General features: G+C 40.6%; 1 protein-coding gene across 1 annotated transcript in view; it reads right to left on the reverse strand.

The window, feature by feature from the left end:
• The window catches only part of col18a1a (collagen type XVIII alpha 1 chain a), a 100,133-nt gene extending 77,238 nt beyond the window's left edge, over positions 1–22,895 (reverse strand). The window contains exons 1-2 of the mRNA XM_049594403.1: positions 22,722–22,895; positions 22,557–22,630 (exon numbers count right to left, since the gene is read on the reverse strand). Of these exons, the coding sequence (XP_049450360.1) occupies positions 22,557–22,630; positions 22,722–22,732 (85 nt within the window). The 5' untranslated portion in view covers positions 22,733–22,895. The remainder of the gene's footprint in view (positions 1–22,556; positions 22,631–22,721) is intronic.
• Between the last annotated feature and the right edge of the window lie 3,443 nt (positions 22,896–26,338).

Raw genomic sequence — 26,338 nt, forward strand, 5'->3', positions numbered from 1 at the left:
GTATAGTGTTTGGTGCTAATTAGTGAATGCTATCATGCTAACATGCTAAATTAAGATGGTGATCAAGGTAAATGTTATCTGCTAAACATCAGTCATTTTGAGCATGTTAGCATACTGATGTTAGCATTTGGCTCAAGAAACCTCTGAAGGATACGTAACAAAATACAGGAGTTACTGTACAATTCAATATTTCACAATATATTGCGATACTCTAAGCAAGGCGATACATAATGACTTTTTAAATCTAATTTTAGAAAATTGTCACTGCTAGCCCTTTATGACTCTACTCATTTCAATGTTCTTTGTGCTTACATTAGCATGTTTTTAAGTTTGAGTGGAAGAGTCAAACTGCCGAAGAAAGATTTTAACATTTTTATTAGTGATCAGGGGTTTAAACACAACACAAATCTTTGCATATCAACTATAACTTAAAAATTGACAATGTTTTTGAGATTCGACACAGTATCACAAGACATAATGCTGCTATACTCGAGTATATCAGTATTTTCTTACACTCCTAGGTGCTAGCATGTCTGTAGACTGTCAATCGTGTGTCAAAATATCTGATACCGTAACTAGGAAACAAGATGCTCAAAAATAATGAGTCCATCCGTAATAATGATGACAAAAGTTGGCTCAAACACTTTCAACTCTTCAATTTTCCCTGACTTGTTTTCCCTGCTCATATTATTCAGAAGACGTTTTGGTTTGCTCTTGGTCCAACTAGGGAAGTAATGATCCATCAGTCTGGATACATATAAATTGACTTGAATATTATCGAAGCAAAATGAAAACATCGATCCTTATCATCATCTTTAAGCTATGGCTTTATTTTGAAATTCCGTGTCACTATCAAACAGCAGCAGGCAGGTAATGGCAAGCAGCTGATAGAACGTTCTCAAGGATTACGGTATTAGCTCAAGAGTAAATTAACAGTTCACAAAAATATTTCAGACAAAATACGATTCAACAGACAGAGCACATGCTGTATGTCAACAATGCTGTTACAAGACAAAACACAATGTACCTGCCTGGCCGAGCATCTCTCTCCGCTAACTTCTTATGGCAACACAGCTAGCTGCTCTGTTTCAACGATGTTAGGGTGAAGCTGAATAAGTGGCATTTAACTGTTTTCACAGGTTAAAAACTGCACATTGTACCTCGAAGTCAGACTGGGAGAGTTTGAGCACTTTGGGGAACAGAGACTAGATCTCAGAGTCCTGCAGTGTTTCAGTTGGATGGTGGGAGAAATAAGTATGAATACATGGCTATTGTCTGCCCTGAGGCATTCCCCACAAGCTGTGACTATTCACCAAGGCGACTCCACTGTGTGTGTGAGAGCCAGAGAAAGCATGCTGACCCCTCACTTCGACTTTAGCCACTGAGCTTATGGCTATTTGGACTCACTGAGGGGGAGAAGAGATAAAGTGAAGTCAGGACTTAAAGATGGGGTAAGGGAGGGGTAAAGGACCATTTCACTGTGACAGAAATCCTCAACCTAATGAACACGCACACACACCAGAATTCGGAGCTACACACACGCGCACGCAGCTTAGCGCCATGGCATTTCTGGCAGCGGAGGAAGGTGAACTCCAGTTGGGAGGAGGAGGCGTGTTTGTGTGTGGCCTCGTTTTCTTCTTTCTGAAAAACAATGCACCATTCAACCGGAGAATAAATACAACAAACACTACAAAAGGTATGCCGCAGCAGCTACAAATTGTAACAGGAAGGACATTCAGGAAGGACATTCATGAAGCCACACAAGAGACAAATCCTTCTGTCAAAAGCTTAATGGAGCAGCTGGATGAGTCGTACTTCTCTTCTTTATTGATTCATTTTTCTTTGTCTCAAACTTAACATTTACTAGAGTGCGAGATGAAAATTATTGGCCAGAACTAACTACTTCAACAGTTGAAGACGAGTGGCAAACACGTTTTCAACCTCCTCCTTCTGGAAGAAAAACAGAGGTATGATACCACCTCCATAATAAAAGTCCAGGAAACTATCCGTCATGGCTTGTTAGTATGTGATGAGCGTTCATAAGCATTTAATAACCCGTGGGAGGAGGGCTCTGGCTCCTACTCAGTTCTATGATGTCTTGCACCTTCCTTGGATCAACCTTCATCTTTTGGGTTTTTCATTTGGAACGAAATCATACAGCTCTCTGGTTTCCTTGAAAACGACAATTTAAGCATATAATTTGCAGGTACAGTAGGTGAAAAGTTTTGGCTCTGCCATTTTTAACCTGCAAAATGAAAGAGGTGCAGACTTAATAAGGAAGCCAATCTTATAAGTATGCCGCTTTTGAGCCCAGATCAGACCTATTAGGTAACGCTGCAGTAACCCAATAGCGCTGCGTCGCTGTATGGGCTGAGCGGCGGTATGCATGGCCGGAATGTGTACAAATACCTCAGCGGTGGCAGGAAGAAAAAGGCATATGGAAGGTAAGGGGCAGGAAGTGGAGGCAAATACACACCCCGTGTGAGCCAACTGCTTTTTCTCCTGACACAGTTCAAACACTATTAACACCCATGGATCCACATTGTCCTATATCCTTTGAAAAATTGTCTGCCATCAACTCCGCTCTCCGCTGAGTTTATCAAGGAGTCATTTCTTGCCAGTGTACTTTTCACCCCATTGTGAATTTCCAGTGATGTATTTAACTCCTGGAAAGTGGCCAAACTCTTAAAGCAAGGCCCCATGGACCCCTGCCCCCCACCCACTCACACAGACACACCTCACCACTTTTTTGTCCTGGCCTGAGATACAGTCAGGAGCCTGAGGCAGAGTTTTAGAAGGTTGGAAGTGAGAGGTTTGACTTGCCCTCAGGGTGAGCATACTGCGGTGGTGAAGGGGGTGAAAAACCCATCCATCAGTGCACTGTTACAGCACGACACTCCGCATCACATTCTGCAGCTTTACAGGAGATACTGAGAACACATGTCTAAATGCTTAATTGATACTCCCTTTGTGGTTCATTGCACAATATTTCGCTTCAATTGGTATTTACTCTCAAACACAGTCAGTTCTGGGCTGGATGCTTGTCAGTAAAACAGCTTTTACACACATTAATTGCTGTGAATGTGACAAAAACATAGATTACATCAAATCATCTTGTGGCTGGAGGGAGACTTAAAAGATGTACAGTTACAGACCACAAACAGCAAAGCGCTGCAGCACGCAGAAGACTCTCAGTGGCTTGGTGAGAACGAGTTGAAGCCTGTGAAATGACTGAGGTGTGATGTGTGCCTCGAAACTAACTCTGCATCAGTTCCTCTTGTTCTTCGTGCTGGGCCCATAACACTGGAATCTGATCTAGGTCAATCCAATATCAGAAGTTATTACTAGATTAGGCCTTTTGGCCACAGGCCTACATTATGAGGTTTAACAAACAATAACTACAAGAAAGCACAAGAGGTCCACCATTTGCCTTACTTGAACTGAACTGATGGGAAATCTAATAAGCAGCTAACAAGCTTGTTACGTGGCTTTAACTTGGAGGGTTTGACCTCTCTTTTCATCGAAATGGGATATTTTACTTCATAGGTCACTTTTTTCATGATAAGGTTTTTCAAAACATTAATTGTGAGCTAACCATACAAATACACAATCTCTAAAACATCCTTTCCAAATTTGAACAAACAGAAAGAGTAATATGGTACACTCATGGTGCTTACAGCTTAAAGTTACATGAATAGCCACATCTTGGCTATTGTGCTTACAAGTTAGAAGGCTAAGTACTTCAAAGTATGTACTAAATTTTCTAGGGCTTTCTGAAAGTCAAAAGACCCCAACACACTAAGCTAATGGTCAGCCATCTGTCAATGGTGGGCCATCAGTGAGCATCCAATGCCTTAGTCGGTGCAGCGTGTCCCACACCAATGCTCCTCGTCGGCCCCATCGGCTTTTTTTTTTTTTTTTTTTAAAAAAAAGCTCATCAGTGAATTAAAATCACTCTGACTAGTCCATACCCTTGGTACCTTCTACCTATGCCAATCCTCAATGCCTGTGCAGTTTCACATAGTTTGACCATGTCAGTGAGTAGAAAAACGTGGGACAGACAGAATGACTGACTGACAGAATGACACACTGACAGTTTCCGTGATTATGTACAGCATACCATACCATGACTTAGTCATACCAAAAATTAGAGGAAAAAAAACAAACATTCTGCCACAGGGGGAGCCACAGCGATCGGTCACATTTTAGCCATTTTTAAGCATTTTTCTGTTGTTATAGCGCCACCCAGTTAGTTAAATTTAAATTTCTCCAGTCACCTTGAGGCGTCCTGTTCTACATATCTACCAAGTTTAGTAAAAATCCATATGGCGGTTAGGCCTAGATAAGAAATTAGCTCTCTAGCACTCCCATTTTGTTTGATGGGGTCAATAATGGAGGGGTCCCCTCAGATTATGTGTGGTCATATGCCTACAAAGTTGAGTGGTGATCGGTGAAACCCTTGAGATGTTATACACCTTTATGTGATGAGCCACGCCCTCCGCAATATTCATTGCCTTATAGAAGCTCAGTTTTAGTAAGTTTTCCAACTTTTGCCAAGAGGGAACTTTAGATATTGGTCCCTAGATTATGTTCACCGAGTTTCATGCAGATCGGTCAAACTTCCTAGGAAGAGATCGATTTTAAATGTTTTTCAAAAAAAATCAAAATGGCGGAAAATCTATATAACCATAAGTTATGGGTTATTGAGGCAGATTTGTTCCTCATGAGGAGAGGCATCTCTGTGCAAAGGTTCATGTCTCTACGACATACGGGGCATGAGATATACCCATTCAAAGTTTGCAATTCAAATCAGGTGCTATAGCGCCCCCCTTTGGCCAATTGAGTAATATTGCTTCATTGGCATCCTCCCATGACCCTCTACCACTGTGCCAAATTTCACATGGATTGACCAAGTCAGTGAGGAGAAAAACGTGGAACAGAGACACAGACACACCCACAGACAGAGTTTCCGTCATTATATAGTAAGACTGGCAGTTCAGCTCAGCGCACGAGAAGACAAACAGAAGTGAGAAAAGTAAAAAACAACTAACGTCAAGACGGAGTGGGACCAAAACAAACTTGTCATAGCAGGTAAGACTATTTTCCTGTAGCCACTGAGCTCTTTAGTAGAAACATTTTGTGACGATTTGTATCACTGTTCACTGGCGCACTGTAAATATGCTCTGTTCTTTCAACATTGGATTGTGTTGTTAATGTGCTAACTGGCTAACTAGCATCAGGACAGTCTTCTGTTTTCCCTTTTTGAATGGTGATCAAAGACTACCGATGCCGGCTGGTATGGAGAGTTATTTACTCTGACGCAGGCGCAGAATGTATGTGCTGGTTGGCTGATGGCCGTAGTCTTTGAGGCATGTTAATGTGCAACTTCTTGGCTGAGACATAGCTATGTCAGGTGATTCAACAGGGGGCCTTTGTCGTGGCTCCTTGAATGAATCATCTGTTAAGGACCCCTCAGTTGACTGACATTACTTAGAGTCATGCAGTTGTTTTTGTGTTTTCTGTTTTTTGTCAGTGTGCTGTGTACTTTTTAGTTAATTTGGCCTCCAGATTTAGCTACAAAAGCAACTAGCGACAAATCTAGCAACTATTTCTGATGTTATTGAAGACTTCTGGAGACTCTGTTGTGAGAGCACGTATCATTCTTATTCTTCTCAACGAGCAGCGGATGCTGCCGTGGGGCCTTCCCTCGCCCCAAAGCACTCACAGACGGCCCAGTCCTCCCTCCCAGCAGTCAGAGCATGAGATGTTAACCCCTCCACGTCCAGACTGCAAGTGAATCGCGCATGCACAGAACTGCCGCTGGCTGATCCCGACCTGGTTTACAGTCAGGGCGGGATGTAAATGTAAAATTTTCTTTGTCTAATATAAATCACTGAAAGAAGGTTCATTTGTAGTTGTAACATATTCAGGGTGTTTTTTTTTACTCAGTTTTTGTCTCTCCCACAACGGCGTCATTTAGCGACTTCTAGCGACTTTGAGGTCAGCCAATGGCTACTTTTCTTACTGAGGAGGTGGCAACAGTGCTTGCTTTCATGCTACTCTTAGGTATAGGCAGCTGTCCCAGGGTGAGTCCGAGTGAGACGGAGGCAGCTGCCTTAAAGGAAGAGGGGCTTTGCCTGCGTAGGCTCCGAGATAACGTTATCTACTGCCTTCTCCTTAGAAGTGGTGAATTTACACCTTGATACAATACAGGCTCCGGCTTTTGTTTGATATCTAATGTTGGAAAAAATTATGTTGCACATTTCTGATTCCAATGTGAGCATACTTAGCATCCATTATCTCAGAAGGCTAACTTGGCTTATTTACTATATTACATGACCATGACTGTCACTCAGAATGTCTCGTTGAACCCTGCTTAAAGTCATATACTGCTTCCATAATCTGCTTTAACTAGCAGGCAGCATTCAGTGAGATAAAGCAAAAGTTCCTTTCTGACTGCATCAGTGCAATACCTAAGAGTCTGGATCATTTGACATCAGTGTCAACTCCAGCATGCCAGGCAGATTTCATCAGCTAAAACAACAAGCTTTAGAGATGAAACAAAGAGCTCAAGACAGCCTTTCTACGGCCAGTCTGAACTGTAATAAGTAATGGTAGAAGCACAACAGAGCATACTAACCAGAAAGTGCAGCTGTAAAATAAACCACTAAACAACGATGTAAACCACAGACCACTGGGCTCACACACTGTGTGCTTCAGCTCTCTAATATCACCACTTGACCCATTTTCATGGCAGCCTTGTAAACCATTTCACTCAAACGGCAAACCACAAAGAACATGCCAAGAAAAATGCCCACTTGATCCTGTTCATACAGGCTGAGATTTTGATAAAGCAATAAAACGTAATACATTTTTACGCTATAGAATGAATGTTAATTAAAAAAATATATATATATGATAATAATACATTTTAAAAAGGTCAGTGGCATAGCATTAGTTCAACTTTCCATATTTAACTGTCACAACAGTACCTGATGGTTTTCGAGGAACAGAGAAAGACAAAAAAAATGTGGAAGTTGATACCTTCAGCAGATTTAGGAACCCTCCCAATGAGTGACATTAGTTAGACATTTCTTCAGTTGGTTTAATGATTGTGGGAGGTTTTTCCCCAGAGGATAATGAGTGTTATCCAGCAACAGAGGAGCACTTGAAAAAATGATGATTCAGATCAATTTTTTAACCTCAAATTAAAATCAAAGAAACCCAAGCCAAGTTTCCACAGGTGACTGCAAAGCCTCAATCTGACTCACTGATGTTTTGTCGGAATACATGCCCCTGAGCACAATTTACAACCTGACAGTGGGCACGCTGGAAAATGAGTTTACGTCATGTTGAGACATTACAAGATGCTTCAGTTGCACAGAAGAAGAAGCCTTAATCAAATCTACTTCTGAAGTGGCTTTTCTCAGTTAAAGCGTACATCTGCACTAAATGTTATGCGTAGGTAGTGGTTACTTGTTGTAAGTGGGTCACTTATGGCAGCATGATGTGTAAAATGTCTGCTTTGTGGAAACTGAGTTATTACAATGTGCACAAAAAGATTTATGGATGAACTCTGAGAAGTGCTGCATGCAACAATGGTATTTATTTGTTGAAAGTGAATACTCAAGGATCACACTGAATCAAAACTCCATTTTTGGACTTGAATCAAACCAGCAGTGCCAATATCCAGCTCTATTTGCTTGAGGGGTTTTATTGTGAAGCAGCTGTATAAAGTGTTGAGTGTTGACTTCATACTGTCAATAAAGGCACCTGCTTTCTTGCAACATTATCGGCTACAGGCACTGTTATCTCCTTCCAGGTGGTGGGTAAGCCTACCAATAGCGATGTGGACAAATAAAATGGTGGTTAGAGATGCTTATCCTCCACAGTGCATCTTACTCTGTGAATCAGGCACCATATCAAGAGCTGACCAATCTAAATAGCAATAATCAAACATCTTATTACAAATACGACAAAGAAACTACAAATTATTATTTCTGACAAAAACTGGAAACTCAAAGGACTTGAGAACTCTACAACTTGCCGTAGCTTGTTGGCGCTATGAGTCAAAAGGTACATTATGGTCACATTCCAAGACATGCTCATATCTAATAAAATAGAGGCCCACCTCTTTGGCGTGCAGACTGTCCACTGACAAACTTCCCAGGCTATCAGCATTCTTAAGATTCTCCTGCCAGTCACACCAGACAATTTATTGACTGACCATCTAACAACCTTGATCCAATATTTCAACACAGAGATCTCAAGGTTTATACTTCCAAACATTTCACAATGATAATCACATCAATAAAGTGTGTTGCACAGTAACAACAGTCAACAGCTCCACAACACCGACACTTCAGGGCTTTGGCTGAATTAGGTGAGTTTTCATCACCCTGAAAGACATAAGACAAGGACTCAAAGATCAAATGTATGAGGAAGAAGTCTGGATCATTAGCTACAAATTATAAAGCCTCGTGTCTAGGCATGTGCCGAGACATAGATTCCTCAAACACTTTCCAAATGCTGTCCGCCAAAGTCTGAGAAGCAGACAGTGGTTGCATGGTGGATTTTATCTTGTACTGAGTTTCATCAGCATCTGATGAAGACCTAGAATGCTTTGGCCTCATAGACTATAAATAATCAACAATGTTGATGACATTTTTAGTCAGGGTTCCTACAGCTTAAAGCAACTTCGGTGTAAGACCTTCTAAGAGTTTTTAAAATTTAAGACCATGTTTTTCAGTGGTCAATTTTCATTGATTTGCACTTCTCAGTGTTGTCCTGGGTAAGGTGACAGCTAGCTAGCAGAGAGTAGAACCTTTGCTCTGAGCATCCCGGCTGGAAACAAAACATTGTGTTGAGTGTTGTTGGTTCTGCTATCAACATCTGCATGACATTAATAAGAGATGCATTCAGAGCATTGATTAAAAAAAAAATAGATGTTACCAATTATTTGGGGATTTTTTGATGCAATGTCAGAAAAATAATCACTTGATAGAATTCTGCTTCCCATGTCTGAACATTTTAAGACTTTTTAAAGATTGATTTAAGACATTTTAATACCAATTAAAGCCTTAGGTTGAGATCAATTAATTCAATGCCTTTTAAGACCTTTTAAGGATCCACAGGAACCCTGTCTGTTATACTAATTCTCTATGCAGCACAGTGACAAGGTGCTGAACCAATGGATTTTACACAGTATAAAAAATTAGAGAACAGATCATTAAACTGCAGTATATAAGGCCAGCTGTATGATGTTAAAAGTCAAAATTAAAAGTGAAGTGAGTTAGCATTCCTGGGTTGCTGTCTGTAATTTTAAATCTCCTCTAATTTCCCCCCTTTTTCATCATTTTGAGTTTTCTCAGATTAGAACCTTTCCTGAGCTACAGCTCTGGTCCCCTCTACTTACAGTATGTTAAAAACATGTTGTTTGACATAATCTAGGTTAGATTGTACAATCTGAAAGCTTTGAAAACCTTTGAAACTTTGAATTACAAGGAAACCTTTCCTGTGGGCTTCATAGATTTGATCCTTTCTGGAGATGGAAAGTAAATGCACAAATTATGCCATTCCAACTCCCTCACTCATCTATTTCTTTTCATGGCCCATCACATCCGCACATTCACCCTGAATGCACAAATTCTACCTGCCTACACAGGTCTGTAATTTACCAAGCAGCTAGAAACGCTGGCAAAGGTGCAAATGCATATGCCGCATATATCAGCATTCAGCAAAAGCCAAAATAAATTTCCTTCCATTCCTGTTGTTGCTCCTGAATGCATAAGTAAATAACATCCTCCAGCGAAGATGTGGGCTTCATGTGGAAAGAATGTGCATGCAGATCTCATTTGTGTGTTAGCCAGGTTGTGCAAGGAGCAGATTGTTAGATCAGTCTGTTGGCCAGTCCTGTCTCTTTGTCCTTTTGCAGGTTCTTTGAACCTGCTAGGCCTCACTCAAGTGTTGAGTTTCAGCTTTGCACAGCACTTCAAGAACATGTCAATGCAGATCAACACTTTGACAGTAAACCCAACCATGAAAGAGGTGTACAACACTTCTTTTTTGTCGCAAAGCTTCCTCTTTGCATTGGAGGGAGTCATAGGCCCAAACACTTGACATTCGCAGCAGACTGATACAAATTCCACAGTGAGAACACCGCTACAACAAATGAAAGCAAAGCATGTGTGCTACCCCACTTGTCTACCCTACATCGCACAATTTCATATGTAAATGTATTTTAAGTGGACGATCACTGAGTTGGGTGAATTGGTTCTCAAAGTTGTCACCATATTTGAAAGAAGCTCAACACTGACAGCCACTACCCATTTGTTCTGTCCTGATGCTTGGAGACTGAGTACAAATCATATCTAACTCCCACAGATTAATGAGAAGCATAGACAGTGACTTTCCCTGGGATGGTACTCTCCAGACCCCAAAAGGCAAAGTCTTATCCTCTAAAGTAGGAAAGGTGTTGACAGGGGGGACAAACTTTTAGCTTACGAGGCAAAACACTTTTAAACACTCCTCAGTGACTAACGCTGGCTAGCTTATATTTCACCTTCAACTGACACTTTAATCCCCTGTAATGAATGGTGACAATGGCTGGAAGGGAATGACGTTATGCCTATGGCTATATCAGAGGCCCGGGGGATACAGTAGATGAAGAGAAGTACGTGGGACAAAGAGGGCTTTCATCAACAAGACAATATCAGGACCCTCAATTAGTACAGGCCAGACTGGGGTCCAGGGTGCCAGCGTTCATTGTTCCACCCGCTGGGCACTTTAGCACAAAAAGCCCACAGGTCATGCTCTTCCTCTGTTTCAGCTTAAGCCAGGCAAAGGCATGTTATAATCCACGTGATGGGGCTTTGGTGAGCTGGTACACCAACTTGATCTAAAACAAGTGAACTTAATGAACCGGCTGAAAAATATTTTGACCCTGCAGCTCAGACACATGAATAAATTGATTTTTATTTTAATTTAGAAAGGTATTTAAAAAAAGATAACCGACACAGGAGCTAGGACTAAATAATCTTCAACCTAACTGTTTCAGACAAGCAACAGGAAACATTTAGTTTCAGTGACACACAAAATGACTCAGAGATCAAAATATAAACTAAGGTTAGAGCTCTCATACAAACTACAACCTCTCCTTCTGAGCTGTTCTACGTATAGTGTGCCAAACCAGAAGACTGCTTATTCTCTCCCGACGGCATTCATCGAGCAGTGACCTTATCATGCTTTCAGAGTTTCTCCGAGAGAGAAAGAGAAGAAGGGAGGAAACAAGAGACTGAGTGAAAACAAGCACAAAACCTGCCAAGGCCCGAGGCTATAGCGTGTGCCTATTTTGGGGTCCAGACTCTTCAAGCCAACAGTAGTCTGGCAGGTTCAGCTGGGTCATTTACTGAATTGCTACCCAAATACAGACTTCTTATTAGTTATTTCCTCTGACTCCGTGCATGTGCATTTCAGCAGCCAGTAGGCCTTATGCTGTCGTCTTGACAATGCATTCAGATTTCTTTCTTTTTTTAAATTTGAAACAGAGGTGTCCAAACTTTTTTGGTTGGAGGCCAGATTAGATCATGTGAAAAAAACCTAAGGGGCTAGCTGCTTCTCACATTATATGGATTATTAAAAAAACAAATAAAAAGACAAACTCATCAACTGTTTCATTCTCCATTAAAAAAGAATTGAACTTCCCATCGCTCCTGAAAGCGGTGACCCTTGCTGTCAACTTTACTCTTCTTTCTTTGTATGCTTAATTGTTTATCGTCTGTTCATGAAAACTCAAAACTTCTGCCTGTGTGGTTCCTACTTGGTGCATGTCTACAAACTGTATGATTATCTTGCCATTGCAAGCTGAACAGAAAAATTTGAGACTGAACTTTCTTGATTAACAAAGCATTGCAAAGTGGGTCACAAATAAGTATATTTTGAAAGACAAGCCAAAGCCATTTAAAATTTGTCCATGGACTTTGGACACACCTGTCGCCTGTCTTAAACCTTTGTATAATAATAATAATAATTCTGTTACATTGGCAAAGAGCAATACAATCATTTCTCCGTTCATTCTAGCTGCTTATTCCCATACTCGGTGTGCTCCCAACAAGCTTATTCATATATTTGTAACTTTTCGTATTATGTGAATGGAAGGGCTTGTATACCGCAAAAATTAATAGCCTGGGCTTTTATTTGCTGTAATCACTAGTGAAGTAGACATAGCTAAATAGCTAGGTAGAAAGAGAGAGCAGTAGAGACACTCACGTTATGTCACTCATTTCACGACACCTCTCTTGTGACCCAGCTGGTCACCGCTGTCAGACATTGATATTTTATTAAATTCAGGTCTTGACATCTGGTGACCAATGAAATTGAACCTATGGATGCAGCTGAATGTGAGCTTCGCACAGGGAAATGTTGAGAAAGCCTACCTGGCTGTGCATGCACAGTGACAGGGTAAACTGTTAGTATCACATGACTTTTCATCAACCTGTTGACCAATGTAGCTGAGCTGTTTCGGTGTCAGAGTGACTTTGTCGGGACAGTTTAATGGCGTGTTGGATGTTAGCTGCTGCTGCAGCTGTGTGGCGCTTGCTTACCGATGTTGCAGATGTTGAACTGACTGTTTGCATTGGAGGATAGCCACTCTGGAGATGTCTGTAACAGAAAGTCTGCTGGCCCATTGGGGAGACGTAATGGTCCTGGATCAGACCACCAGCGCAAAAAGGGTCAATGCAGGTATCGTAAGTTATTTCAGTCAAAACCTTAAAGGCATCCAACCCTAGTAACGCCTGCGCAGATAATGATATCACGCTGTTCTGCACTGTTCATACATTTTCCTATGAAAAATAATGCAACAAATTTCATACGTATCCCACGTAATCACAAGCCCCTAATTCATATATAACCCATGTCTTTTGGATGACCACAATCATGTCACCAATGCGCTGATGGGAGTAAAGAAGGAGGCAGACCTGAGCAGTCCCCTAAGGAGGAAGTTTAGGGTGTTTGATGGGTCACAAAACACTTTCTTCTGGAGAACAGGGTTCAGAACCATGTGAAGCTAAGTGAACTTTGAGTTATTTTAACGTACATTCTCAGCAGGTTTCTTTTACTAAACCTAAGCACATTAACTTTACTTGCTTAAATCTCCATAATTTTATGTAAATTAACTAACTTTACATTAAGTACATAAAGTCATTCGTGGGACACTAATCCATAGGATACCATTTGAACTATTGTACGAGGATAGGTTGACTGAACTGATGACAGAAGCATATCTATTCTGTCAGAAGCGGAGAATCCGGAGACGGATGACTGAAGAAACGTTAGCTCCTGTATAGACATGCCGATAGTTTCGAGAGAACAGCACACATCAAATTGTGTGCAGAGATCTGAGAGGGAATCTGTCCACTACTGCACAGTGCAGCCTGGATGGGTAGGCCTACTGACACCTTTACTATTTTGCAATTATCCTCTTGCATTCTTACCTTCTATTCTGCTTTTGACTTGGGCTGACACATTCAAGACAGGAAACTCAAGGTTACAAAAACTTTACACAGGCAAGTCTATTACCGCACCCAAATAACAAGGTTATAAACTGGACTTGTGAAACCACAGGGTTCTGTTGAACATGACACTAACTGAGTTTCACAGCATGTTTCAGTGAGTCAAGTGGCCACCGCGGGAGGAATTTGACGGCAGACCTTTCAGCCAGTCTCCACGACTGACAGTGCCACTGTCTCAGCAGAGGAACGGCCCTGCAAATCTTTCACTGGACCTCTAAATATTTAACATCCCCATGGTTGGCCTATGTTCCTCCTCTCTCAACCTCTCAATGGATGGCACTGTGCCACCTGGCCCATAACAACCATCGAGTGAATAGAGGGCACCCTTTATTGTCTGCGAGCTCATGATTCACACAACAATTAGCAGCTTCCAAGTTACGAGCAACCGAGGCATTCACTTTGTAAAAATCCAGGCTCAGCACATGATCTGACAAGAGCTTTAGCCTTCTGCAGTGATGGAATGTAACTAAGTACTTTGACTCAATTACTGTACTATTTATGCTAATTGATACTTCTGCTCCACTACATTAGTTTGACAGCTTTAATTACTTACTTTCAGATTTAAATTTCACATTAAAAAACAGTATCAGCTTATAAAAAAGAATATACAGTTAAAGATTAAACCAGTCCTTGCCGACCAACTTGACTTGTGACCAAAAAAAATAGTCAGCTGGGGCTTCTTGTTGCATTTCAGATGTCTAAGGATTTGTCAGCACCAGACCACCAAAAATACATTCCCCTCTAAACCTCTCACATGATTTCATTTGAACTGTTAGGTTTGACTCCAAGACACCACATTATCCCACATTTAGAAAAATACCAAAAATCCAAGATAAGAGTAAAGTCCAAAAATGAAAAGACATTTGTTCTTTGTTCTCACAACTGTGTTTTTTTTTTTCCTTCTTCCCTCCCCAAATAATTATCTCATGACTACCCAGATTTATCTTGTGACCCTGGAGCCCTCAGGTTGGGAACCAAAATTAGCTCCACCCTGACCTGCTACAACAGTAGAGTAATACTTAGACACTAATGCATCACTACGACACTATGTAACTTCAGCAGAAATTGTTGTTTTCCTTTTTTTTGTTTCTTTTCTCATCATTTTAGTCCTTAAAGCAATGCCTCGCCCACAAAATGACTATTTGTATCAATTACTCACCCTGTGTTACCATGAACTAATTAAGAGAATTTTGGTTTTCCTCGCAAGCCTCTGTGGTGAATGAAGAATCAAAAAAAGTCAAAAATTTTTCATGAATTGAAGTGATCATTGTCCACATAGAGGAACAGCAAAACTATAAAGGCCAGGCATCCTACTTGTCCTTGTACTGGCATGTTTTAAATTGTGACATTTTAGTGAAAATGCATGTTTGAGAAGTACTGAGCATATGACCGGATGAATAAGATTTGCATTACACTGCACAAGTTGTGTAAGAGTTTGGAAACCTAAGTTTTGATATAGTTTTGATGTTGTTTAACATGGACCCTGATTATTTCAATTCATGAAGAATGATCTCCTTTTATGGATTCCCCATTCTCCGTGGAGACATGGAAGTAAAACAAAGTTTTCTTCATGAATTCAAGGTAACACACTGTAAGTAACAAATGGTATACAAATGGTTATTTGCAGGCGAAGTTTTCCTTTAAATATATGTCCACTACCTGAGATGACATCCAATAACGAGTGCACCTGGAAAGTCCACCTCTCAGTTTCTGACAGGTACAGTGAAGACAGGCCATGTCATCAAATCCCAAACCTCACCCAAATTCCAACTTCCGGCAAGACCATACGAAAGTGGAGGACAGAGGTACAGGACTCAGCAAATCCCTCTTTTGTCACAGGAGCTCTAGGCCTGATGGTAATCTCTCCGTCCCATGGGATTCTCCTCAGTTCACACCCCCATGGTGTGAGATTTGTGAGGGGGTAAAAAGAGAAGTGCCTACAGACATGGCAGCTCTTGAGGGACGGGTGAATGAGTGGAATTCAAGGATGCCTTGAAAAGCGGCCTGCACATCATGAGAGTCAATCACAAGATAAGAAGACGTGGAGAGCAAAAAGAGGGATATAACCACAAAGTGAGGGTCGAGTCGCACAATGGCATTCCCGAGAGGGGCCTCGTGAAATGCTGAATGGTCTATTCATTCATTAAAAAAAACGCATTGGGTGGTAGCTAGTGCTTGTATTAACAGTGTTCACAACTGACAGTTAAAATATGCTTATTTCAGGTCTGAGTCTGTAAAGTGCCTTCGAAATAATGTCAAAGGATCACATCATAACTGCAGGCAGTCTATAAGGTGTCGGTCACTCTGAATCAGCCCTAGTTCACGGGGAGCTTGTGGTATAGATTTCTTAGGACAGGAGAATGTAAATGGGTGGAGGGGGAGGGGGTCTCTAGTTTCATGCCTCCCTGTGTTCAGCAGGCTGTCAGTGAGGACAAGCGAACACTCCCTAAAGCTGGAGACAGGGACAAAGTGCCAGGTAGACAGATCTGGTTTCCTTTGCTACAGCCAAATACGGCTTTGTGGTGGAAAAATCTGCACCTGGTGGCCATGGAAACCAGTGTTCACCCAGGCTACAGCCTATAGTGCTGACAAGCAGACCACAAGAGTAGAAGTAAGCCTGAAATGTAATGGTCTCTAAAGAGGCTAAATGCCCTTTGCCAGGGTAGTTTGTGTGGCTGAAAGGTCTGCAACAACATTAAGTTTTTTATTTTACAGTACTTTACTGCAAACCACAGCTGTTTTCACCCATTGTGGGGTTTTTTTTGCTGACAGAAGTAGCTTGCTCCAGCATGCTGAGATCTATTTGTATCTCCTGCAGCAAAGTTGATGGAATCAAAATCTACATATTGAGAAGCCTTAGCTGTCTTGCCCATTTCATTTTGTTTAAATGTCTAGAAATGTACTCCCAAAGCAAATACACTTCTACAGTACCTTCAGGTATGCATAACAGTGGTTACAGAAAAGGACATGACTCGGTTTTACTTTTGTTGGTATTACTTGAGCTTCTCTTGCTCTATGTTCAGATCTTTACAACAAAACCTGTATAAACTGTACAGTCCTGTCATTTGCAGAGCTTCACACCTTCCGCTAACTGTTAACCTCGATTGTGGCTGGGAAAGACAAGCAAATAAGTAAGGGTTTCACGGCAAACAGGAAAGAGGTGCTGAGAGCTAAGAGGGCACTCAGTGTGCCATTAGTGCTGAAGATGGTTGGGTGTAGAGAGCAAGTGGTCCTACAAATCCTCTTGTCTTGGAACTGAAGCAGTAATTATGGTGTCCCTCTGTATTTTGCCTCGGTCAACCCAGCATTTTGAAATCGGGGACAGCATGAGAGAACAGCCGAACGCACCTGAAACACTGAGTGGTGGGAGCACATAAAAATACAAATAACAGCTGTCAGCGACATTCAAAAGGATGCTCTGCCCTGGAAAGCAAGATGATAGGGGATCACAAATACGAAGCAAAGCCCTGCCAGTGCATTTCTTTACACATGGCAATGCTGACAAAACTAGGTTGTCAAATGTACATAATCAAGTCAAGTCTGATCTATAACAACAGCTAATTTCAGTTAAGTCTCTGATGTATATGCAATTCAACAACAACAAACGAAACACATAATTAGCAGTGTAAATCCTAAGTTTCATCCTTGGAGCGGACATTTTGATATACCCATGTTCCTACGCCTCTTAGTCTGCAAGGTGTCTCAGTTTTGACTCGTGTCCCCCTTCTTTTTAGTAAAGATTCAAAGTACTCACATGAGGCATGGAAAAACTTGAGCAAGGTTTATTTGAGATTGCGAAAAACATGGTAGGTAAAGTCCTTCTAAAATTACACTGGTCCACCACCGACTTGATGTCCTATCCTATACGTTTTCATATATACTTCATTATTACACAATGCAACACTGTGACATATCATAACCTTTCTGATATGTCATATCGACACAGACATTTTCACCAAATATAAACATAGTCAGTGGCTCTTAAAATGATACAATATTATATCAGTTCTTTGGACAACAATACAATTTTTGCTGAAATCACACAGTCCGCAATGCTACAATTTCGAGCAGATTTCATTCAGGGGCAAGAGATCGATTTTGAGATGTTGTAAGTAAATACCCTCATTGTCTTTTTTATTATGGCACTAGGCAGCTAGCACTGTGTGAATGTTTAGTTAAGAGGTGGATGTAAATGGTGACACAGACATGCCATGAGAGTTTTCAAAATAAAGGCGTATCTTAAAGATGACAATATGTATTCATGTCTTACCTTCGCATCTATACTACTGGATCACTGAACTGATATATCAATCCAGATTGATGTTTTGTTACACCTCTATTAATCATGAAAAGTTCTTGTAGGTCATGTGCCAATAACAAACACGCATAATCCTCCTTTTCAATTATTCATACTGAGCATCAGCCAAACCGATGAATTTCAAATTAATTCAGCAGACAGAGGCTTAGATTCCCGTGATAAATCTGCCATTCATTCTCAGTGTTTTCATTCAATTTGATCAGGTGTCTGGCTGATACATGTTATCCTGGGAGTCTGGCCAACTTTACTTCCTCCCTCCTTTGATACATAACAAAACGATTATGAACTCAGTAGGTGCTGGATCAGATGGGTGTAGCTTTCAGTAAAGTTCAAATACACAAGCAATAATAGGTAGCTGATTTAAATTTTGTCGCATGTCATATTCCATTGTTACACGTGCATCAAACCTGACACATCCAGGTAGGTTTTTCTGAGTTGTGCATAAGGTTACCACACTGGTGGTGTCTGTGTGTGGCTGGGTGAAATACAATATAATTTAAAGAATTAAAGATGATAAGATGTTTTGTATAAATGGTCTGAATGCATCTGAATTTTAGGAAATACACAATATTTAATTGTTAGACAAAAATCGTAAAAAAAAAAAAAAAAAAAAAAAAGATAAACAAAACGACAGACATTAACTGTATGCTTCCGATGTGTACATACACCGTAATTCAAACAGCATGCTTTGTGACGCAGGGGTGACTCTCAAACTGGGCCATGTTTTTCAAATGTCCAGCTGAGATATACAACTTTTCAGATTCACTACAGGATCCAGATGGGTGGAATTAAGTAATCAAAGCAGGATGTGACCACCGTGGATTTCTTATAAAAACACATCCACACTGAAGTAAACTACACCATATCTACATTTCCTCCCCAGTCTCCTCAGAAAGCGCCTCTCATATAGAGACACCTTTTTTTTGTCCCAGTCTTGGACAGCTGTGCTGCGTTAGAGTGTGGTCCTGTTACGCTGTATGAGTTTTAAGAGACAGACAGAAATGACCTTATAAACACTGTTGTGACAGCCTTTATGAAACAAAAAAACAGCGACATATGGGGTCCCTTGTGTTTTTACAGCAAAGCATCAAGTGGGATTTTAAAAGGCCAGTTCAGTCCATTACTGAAGCATCTGAAACCTCCTCCTCCTAAGATCAGCAGTGAGGTTGTATCTGACTGGTGTCTTGGTGAGTGACAGACAAAAGACAGTTACCACACGGGCACAAGTAAGAGCAAAAATGCATAAAGGAAGTGTCAATCCCTAATGTCAAACGTTTAAAAAATGCTGAAAAAAGGAGTCAGAAAGCAAAGTACGGACACCCACTTGACATTTGGACTGACCCCCACCCACAACCTCACATACATGTAAACCAAAACTGAGAATCACAAGGCAAACCCGACACTCAGAGATATAAACCATTGTCCTAGCAAGGCTTTAATGACCTTTTAAATGCAGGCAGCTGACACAATACTACAAAACTACGCTAGATGGAACTTCCAGGCCTTGATATGAGGCACCTCCAGGGATGTCGATCATGAATAAGTAGGTTTAGTGACTAGAAAATCCAGGGATTAGACATCACAAGGTTCACTGAGTCAGCCGAATCTGTGCACAGTCGGTCCATTTATTTCATTTGAGAGTTACAATGATCCTAACAGAAGGGCCAATCTAATAGTCGTTCACCACGGACAACCAGACTTTTATTCTTTAAGGGGTCGACTTATAAATCACAGTACATACTGTGAGGTTGAGAGTTTACGACAGTTGCATCTTTTCAGAAATTCAGCGTTTGTCCATGTCTTCCATTGAGTATAATAAGTGAGTGCAGAATCACATGTATTTTACACATCACTGTTACCTTTTTTTGCATGAAGTCCTTAAATGCCCTTCCATTTGCATACATGAATAACAATAAGCCTGATGGAGGCATGTCAGTTCACACATGGTATCTGGTGGGAAGGATATTCAGCATCCATTTTACAATTCCAAAAGCAAAAGACTTTTAGAAAGCCATAAGAACTTTGTCCATACAGAGTTTATTATGCAGTTTGTCCTTTACATATGCACTGTTGGATCTTGGATTTCTAAATCCATCAAAATGCATAGTTTTCAACTCTATTTTACAGCATTGTATTCATATTAGCAAAAACCACTCTGCTGCTGACCTGGGATTATTAAATATAGTGTGTCATGCTTCAGTAAAATGCTGCTACTCATTGGGCTATCATTAAAACAATACAGCACTGGTGGGGCACCCTGCTGGTACAATGTGCCAAAGCACATCATGCACATATGACAACAGTGTTTCAAGTTTGTCCCTATTTGTCCATGAATTTCCTGTTTGTCTCTTTAGAGGCAACTTGCAATAAGAAGACTGCAAATAAATCTTAAAAATGCAGCTTCTTCATACTACAGAGCTTTTACTTATGCTGATAATAATCATTCTTGCCTTCACTGACTACCACAATGGTCGTCACTGTTAAAACTTAAAGCAATACATTCACACAGCAAACTGAAATTTTCTAGTAGATCATGCGGTATCATGAAAACCAGAAATTCCAAAATGCCAAGGAACTGAATTTAAAGTGAGTAATTCTCAAATCAGGTTTTTGCAGCTGCAGATGGTAAACATGAATAAACATCAAAGTTCAGATCATCATCCTCAGGACACATCTAAGATATGGAAGCAGATGTTTTTCTGCAAATGCTGCAACTACACGAGACGTGTCAACACATGTTTGTCAACCGGTGCTCTGCTTCAGACCTGCTATCCCATCATATATTATTACACCACAAGCACCACCAACTAGGGCTCAATAACCAGATGGAAGCTTCAAAATCACTTCAAATAAAAGATCATCTAAATGCTTGCAAATAATCTTGGTAAAAATAGATACAATACTCAAATAAAGGTCATTCTATATGCTTTGGAGCAAATACAGTAATATCAAGACTGAGAAAAAGTTTGTCACCCTTTCCCAGCACACTGAAAGCCTGTCTCATTTACCACTTTTTCAAATGCTCAAACGGCTTCCTGTACCTCTGGCCATCATGCCCCTGCACTGAAAGGGAGAATACCCCAAGCCAGCTGTGATTTTTAATGTGGCATCTAATTCAGCCATTAAATGGCACGGCGGGGTGTCCCCCTACAGCCGTTCCCCTCCCCCTGCCTCCCCCTGCTCCCCCCAAGGCAAATCCACGCTGGGTGCATGTCAAAGATCACATGACAATAGGGATTCCTGACCCAGCCAGGGACTGGGAATGAATCAGACCTAATTCAACCATGTCGCAGGCAGCCAAAGGCATTGCTCTTGAGACAGAGTGGCAGGCCTTTTCAACCTGGACACACACAGACGGGACAGCATTCCTGTGAAAATGTCACGTTGTTTGTGTTACTTAAAATGTTTTACCCGTTTCAAGTCTCTTTACCTGTTCTAATGATAAAGAATAATCAAGATCGGACATGTTAGTATAAAAGACAACAAAAAAGGATGACCAGCAGAAGGTAGATGAATGGCAAAATGCAAATAGTGATCAGACCTGTTGTTCATAGATGGGTTGGGTTAGTTACAAAAGACAATGAGTACAGGAAGGGGTACAGTCAGAGTGTGTCTTCTTTTAAAGACCCTAAAATACTGCATCTAGCTGGTAGTGATCACATTCAATCAAATATTAATCAATGCCCTCTCAGTTTCCTCTCCGTATCATCTGACAGCGACACAGTTTTCCAACTGAACGTTTACTAAATTAAATGAAGGACATCAGTGAGGTTCAAGGATAAATTATTCACCAGCAGAAGAGAGTTCTTTCATTCACTGGCTCATATAGCCCTTTAACACTATGACCATTGTGCGTGCAAAAGAAATGATCCTTTGTCATCTCCTCTTTGTTCAAATGCACTGATGTTACAACAGCTGGAAAGAAACAAGTACGAATTCTGCTTGTGCTAACAGGTCACCACACAGGAGGGGAAGGAAGAAAAAGCATCTTGTGGTGCTTAGATGCAGCCGCTACAAGCAACAGTCTCTGGTCAGACACAGAGCAGGACACAGGACTAACAAAGAAGGAATGTAGGGTTTCTGTGCAAGGCAGACTTTGGACTTGAGAAAACCTGTAAACAGCTCCGAAGCCACTTTGACCTTCTTAGAATGGACACACTGCTGTTTTATCACTGAATCATAACATTGTGTCATCGCAGCTTTGTAGCAAGGGTGCTATTCAGCCTGTTAGTGATACACAAAAGGGTACTGTAGACTCTTGTTTAAAGAGTAGACAAATGCAGCCAAACCAAAGAAAAGACAGCAGTGAGCACCACAACTAAGTGTTGCTGCAACTTTCTCAAGTTTAGTGGTGTAAAACATCCAAGTACTTTAAGGGGACAAATACAGAAGCCTTCAGTATGACTATTTAAACTCTATTTGTTCATGGATTACAAAGAATGGTGCTAAACCGGGCACATAACTTGAAGCAGCCTCCCAAAAAGGTATCTCTCAGTGTAAGCCAGTGTTTTACTGTTTTAAACTTTTATTCTTAAGATGAAGATTTATTTACCAAATGACATTAACGATGCACAGGAGGTCGCCAAAAAAGCAATAAATGTTGCGAAGGTTACTTTTAAACATGCCACCCGAGCCACAGCAGTCATATGTTTAATATTAGTCCTTACCTGGCCACTGCGCTGCAGCTGAGCTGACAAGAATCAGGACGCAGCAGAGAAGGCGCTCCAGCCATGAGGAACACCTGCAGAGGTGGCAATGAATCACATTCAGAACTTCATGGCTTTACTCAAAGCAGCAAGAAAAAAAAGTTGAGTAACAGACGCAAAAAGTACCTCATCTTCATCTCTTCGTTCGCTGATATCGAATGGCACAGCTACATGAACTGCTGGGGTGTAATAAGGGTGTTAAAGCGTTCACAGCTTCCCTGGTCCAGCACCGCTGCTGCACGCGGTTTGAACAGCTGATGGAGACGCAGGCTGCGCTTTGCTGGAGACAGAGGAGACGTGTGGAGAGGAAGAGAAGTGACCTGCAGGAGTTCACATCAGGGACTTCCGCCAGGTCCTAAAAGGGAACACATTCCACCGACTGTCATGTTACAGTCGTTAGTGTGACCACGAATTACAAAAGAAAGAAAGAAAGAAAGAAAGAAAGAAAAGGCTAGGGTACTATGATAATAATGATAATAATAATAATAATAATAATAAATGTGTTTTATTGTTTTGTGTGATTGTTTTACAAATAATCAAATCTATGTTAGTTCATATTTTGGAGGGGGTGCAAAATCTCTTTTGCCTTTTGTCCCTTGTTCTCACATTTCAACAGTGCTGAGAACAGACCCTGTGTCTCTGGTGACAGACCCGTCAGGTTGTGCCCCTCTGCTGACATTAGCCGGAGTGGCTGTGAATAGGTGAAAAACTACAGCATGAGCTGTGTAAACTTGAGTTTTCCACCGGAAAGTCTTGTGTCATTGAGGCAAAGTTTACACTGTCAGTACCTTCTCCAGCTGTAGTGGGCTAACAAGAACGGACTTGACAAGATAATGACCACATGTAGTTTCAGTGGAGGCTTATTTACTTAGGTTTATCTTGCTTAGAGGTAAGAGAGGGGAGACCTCCATGAGGGAGCGATTTTTTTTCTACCTTTTTTTTTTTTTTTAAGTAATGTTTAAAGGAATGCAATTTTACCCCCCTAATAAATCTGGAAGAAAAAAATACTGAGTCAGCCCATTTAAAGGGGAACACCACCTAAATTAAGAATTCCAATGTTATTTCCATGGCCTAGGAAGATTGAATCAATATAAGTGAACATGAGCTATTCTCTCTCAAAGCCAGAAACCAGAGAAGGAAGTAACCTGTGTTGTCACAGGGTATAAAGTCTGGAGCTGCTGGAGCCTGAATTTGTGGATGCACAGAATGTTTGTTTCATTTTTTATACCCAAATGAGCTTTATTCTGTTGTGGTGTTCTCAGTTCTGAAACAGAAAATGTGCCCATATACCCAGAACATTCCCCTGGGTGCTCACTTTCACCTACAACATTTGTCCCGATTCTATGGAGCAGCTTCACACATTTGAGTTTAAGCACTATATTTTGGATTTAGGAGAGAGTTCATGTTTACTAATATTTTAGGACTGTCTTAAACCATAGAAACAACATGTATACATTTTGAAAAGAGATCTAGTTCCCCCTTTAAGACTTACCTTCTGTTTTATTGTAATGTATGTTCATATGGCAACATAAGGTCAAGCCTAGCCTTGCTAAACAACTAAATTGCTCCAGCTGAAGAACAGACAATATGTTAGCAAAAAAATGAATAGATGACTTGGGATATGTGTACGTGCAGAAGAACGCGGTTGCATATGTGAGAAGGGGTGGATCTATAAACACTACAGGCCATATTGCATGTAAGAATTCTCCTGAGGGTGATCTTCAGTCCAGAGCCAGTCTTACACATTAAACAGTATAAGCACTTGCTTATATAAAAGTTTTTTGTTTGACAATAACAAAATAAAATTGAACTTCCTCAACAAAAACTGACATTTTGTGCCTTTTTTGCCAACAACTACACACAACACACTGTAGATGTTTTAACCAGTCACTTGTCACTTCAAATGGTTGTACAAGTTCTTCATAAGAAATCACAAGGAATAGCACAATTGTACTTTGAGCCATAGATTATGAATGGTCATTGTAATTATAATCAAATAAAGCAAATTTGACTGAAATAAAGTAGTGTCCCAAACTACCTGCTGAGTTACTCTTTTGGTTCCTATTGAAAAGTTCACATTTTACCTGTTACAAGAAATCTGCCCGTTTCTTAGACAGTTCTCTAACATTTTATTGCAGCAGTGCTCCTTTTGTTTATCTTTCTTATTTGATGACTGTACCCGACTTTGCACAATATTATTACCTATTTGTAATAATATATATTTTTCACCATTTGGTTTCCTTGTCCATCACGTCTTTTTGGTCGTGTAATATCCTTCATTCAGACATCTCACACACAGATACAGGTGAAACCCAGTTCTTTCAAGAAAACACAATAGTAAAATATGCATCAAACATTAACCAGATCAAGCAAAAGGTCCTGAGTAGTGGTAGTAATTTATTTAAAGATAGTGTTGCCATTAACAGGTCCCACTTTTACATGGGTCCATGCTTATTGTACATTATGTACAAATATGTAAACAAATATTACAATACACAAGTTGGTTCCATGCTATGTGAAGTGGCAACATATTACAATGGGGGGGGGGGGGGGGGCAAAACCAAATTCTACTTAGGGCCCCAAAAAGTCTGGGGACAGCACTGTGCCAGGTTCAGTTCTGATCAATGACAAAATAAAACAATCAAATCCAACTTGAATCTAACCAGTCTTGGGATTTGCTCTGAAAAGCATGTGCACAAGCCGAGTTGTGGCATGCTGCACTTACACCAGATGACCACCAGAGGACGAAGTTGTTGTTTATTTCTGCAGAGAAATCATCTCACTCTGGTCTGCTACAATTCATTATTGCACTGCTGTCCCCTACAGTATACACTGTTGATTGTGTTTGCCTGGTTTTTCCTGTCATTATGTGTCTCTGTGTTAGCTGTAAACACAGTTTTGTCCACAGCTGTGTGACACTTGTTGAACTGAAGACACAACAGCAATCATGATGTACAAACTTTCCCCATTTATTGATGTGTGTCAGTGCAGCATCTCACAGCAGAAGTACAGGCGTGTACTCATGCATGTCTTGATTTATTTAGGTATAATCAGACAGTTTTAGAACGTGTGTCAGAAAATGTGTTTTCATTAATGTTCCTTTACATGTACCAGGTATTAATGCCTTCTTTATGACTTCTTTTAGTATACGGTCAATTTGTTATCACAGGTAAAGGCATTGGGTTCAGTCCTCTGGCACTATGAATTAGACTGCGCTGTATTAGGGGCTCTATCCAGAGGCCTCCAGACTACTGTCTGAACATGTCCACAGCTCTGTCAATGTCTGCTTTGCTCACATTCCAGTGTCAGAGAAAAGAAAGGCAAAATTGTCTGTTAACTGCTATGTTGCAGTGTAACCTTACAGACAGTAGGGAGGGATTCCTTCCACAAAGGTTAATTTATATAGCTCCTATTGCAGCTCTATAATCAAAACATTACTATGATTGTTATTGTCTGATGAGCAATGTGTCACAGCTGCACTCATGCTAATCATTTTGTCCTTTTTAAATACTGGAAGCAACAAAGGAAGACATGTACATGATCACAAGAAATCAAAAGTAAAATGACAACTTTATTTTTTTTAATACATAATTCTCTATTTAACATAAAGTATCATATAATTCCAACTTCATTTGCAGTCTCACAGCAGCCCACGTGGTCTTAATGCTAATTACAGGTTCAGTGTAAACTGTTTTCGTAGGTACTCAAACTTCTAACAGTTGCTCTATGGAAAAAAAAGCCTA

The sequence above is a fragment of the Epinephelus fuscoguttatus genome, linkage group LG13 (assembly GCF_011397635.1).
Source record: "Epinephelus fuscoguttatus linkage group LG13, E.fuscoguttatus.final_Chr_v1".
Taxonomy (NCBI): domain Eukaryota; kingdom Metazoa; phylum Chordata; class Actinopteri; order Perciformes; family Serranidae; genus Epinephelus; species Epinephelus fuscoguttatus.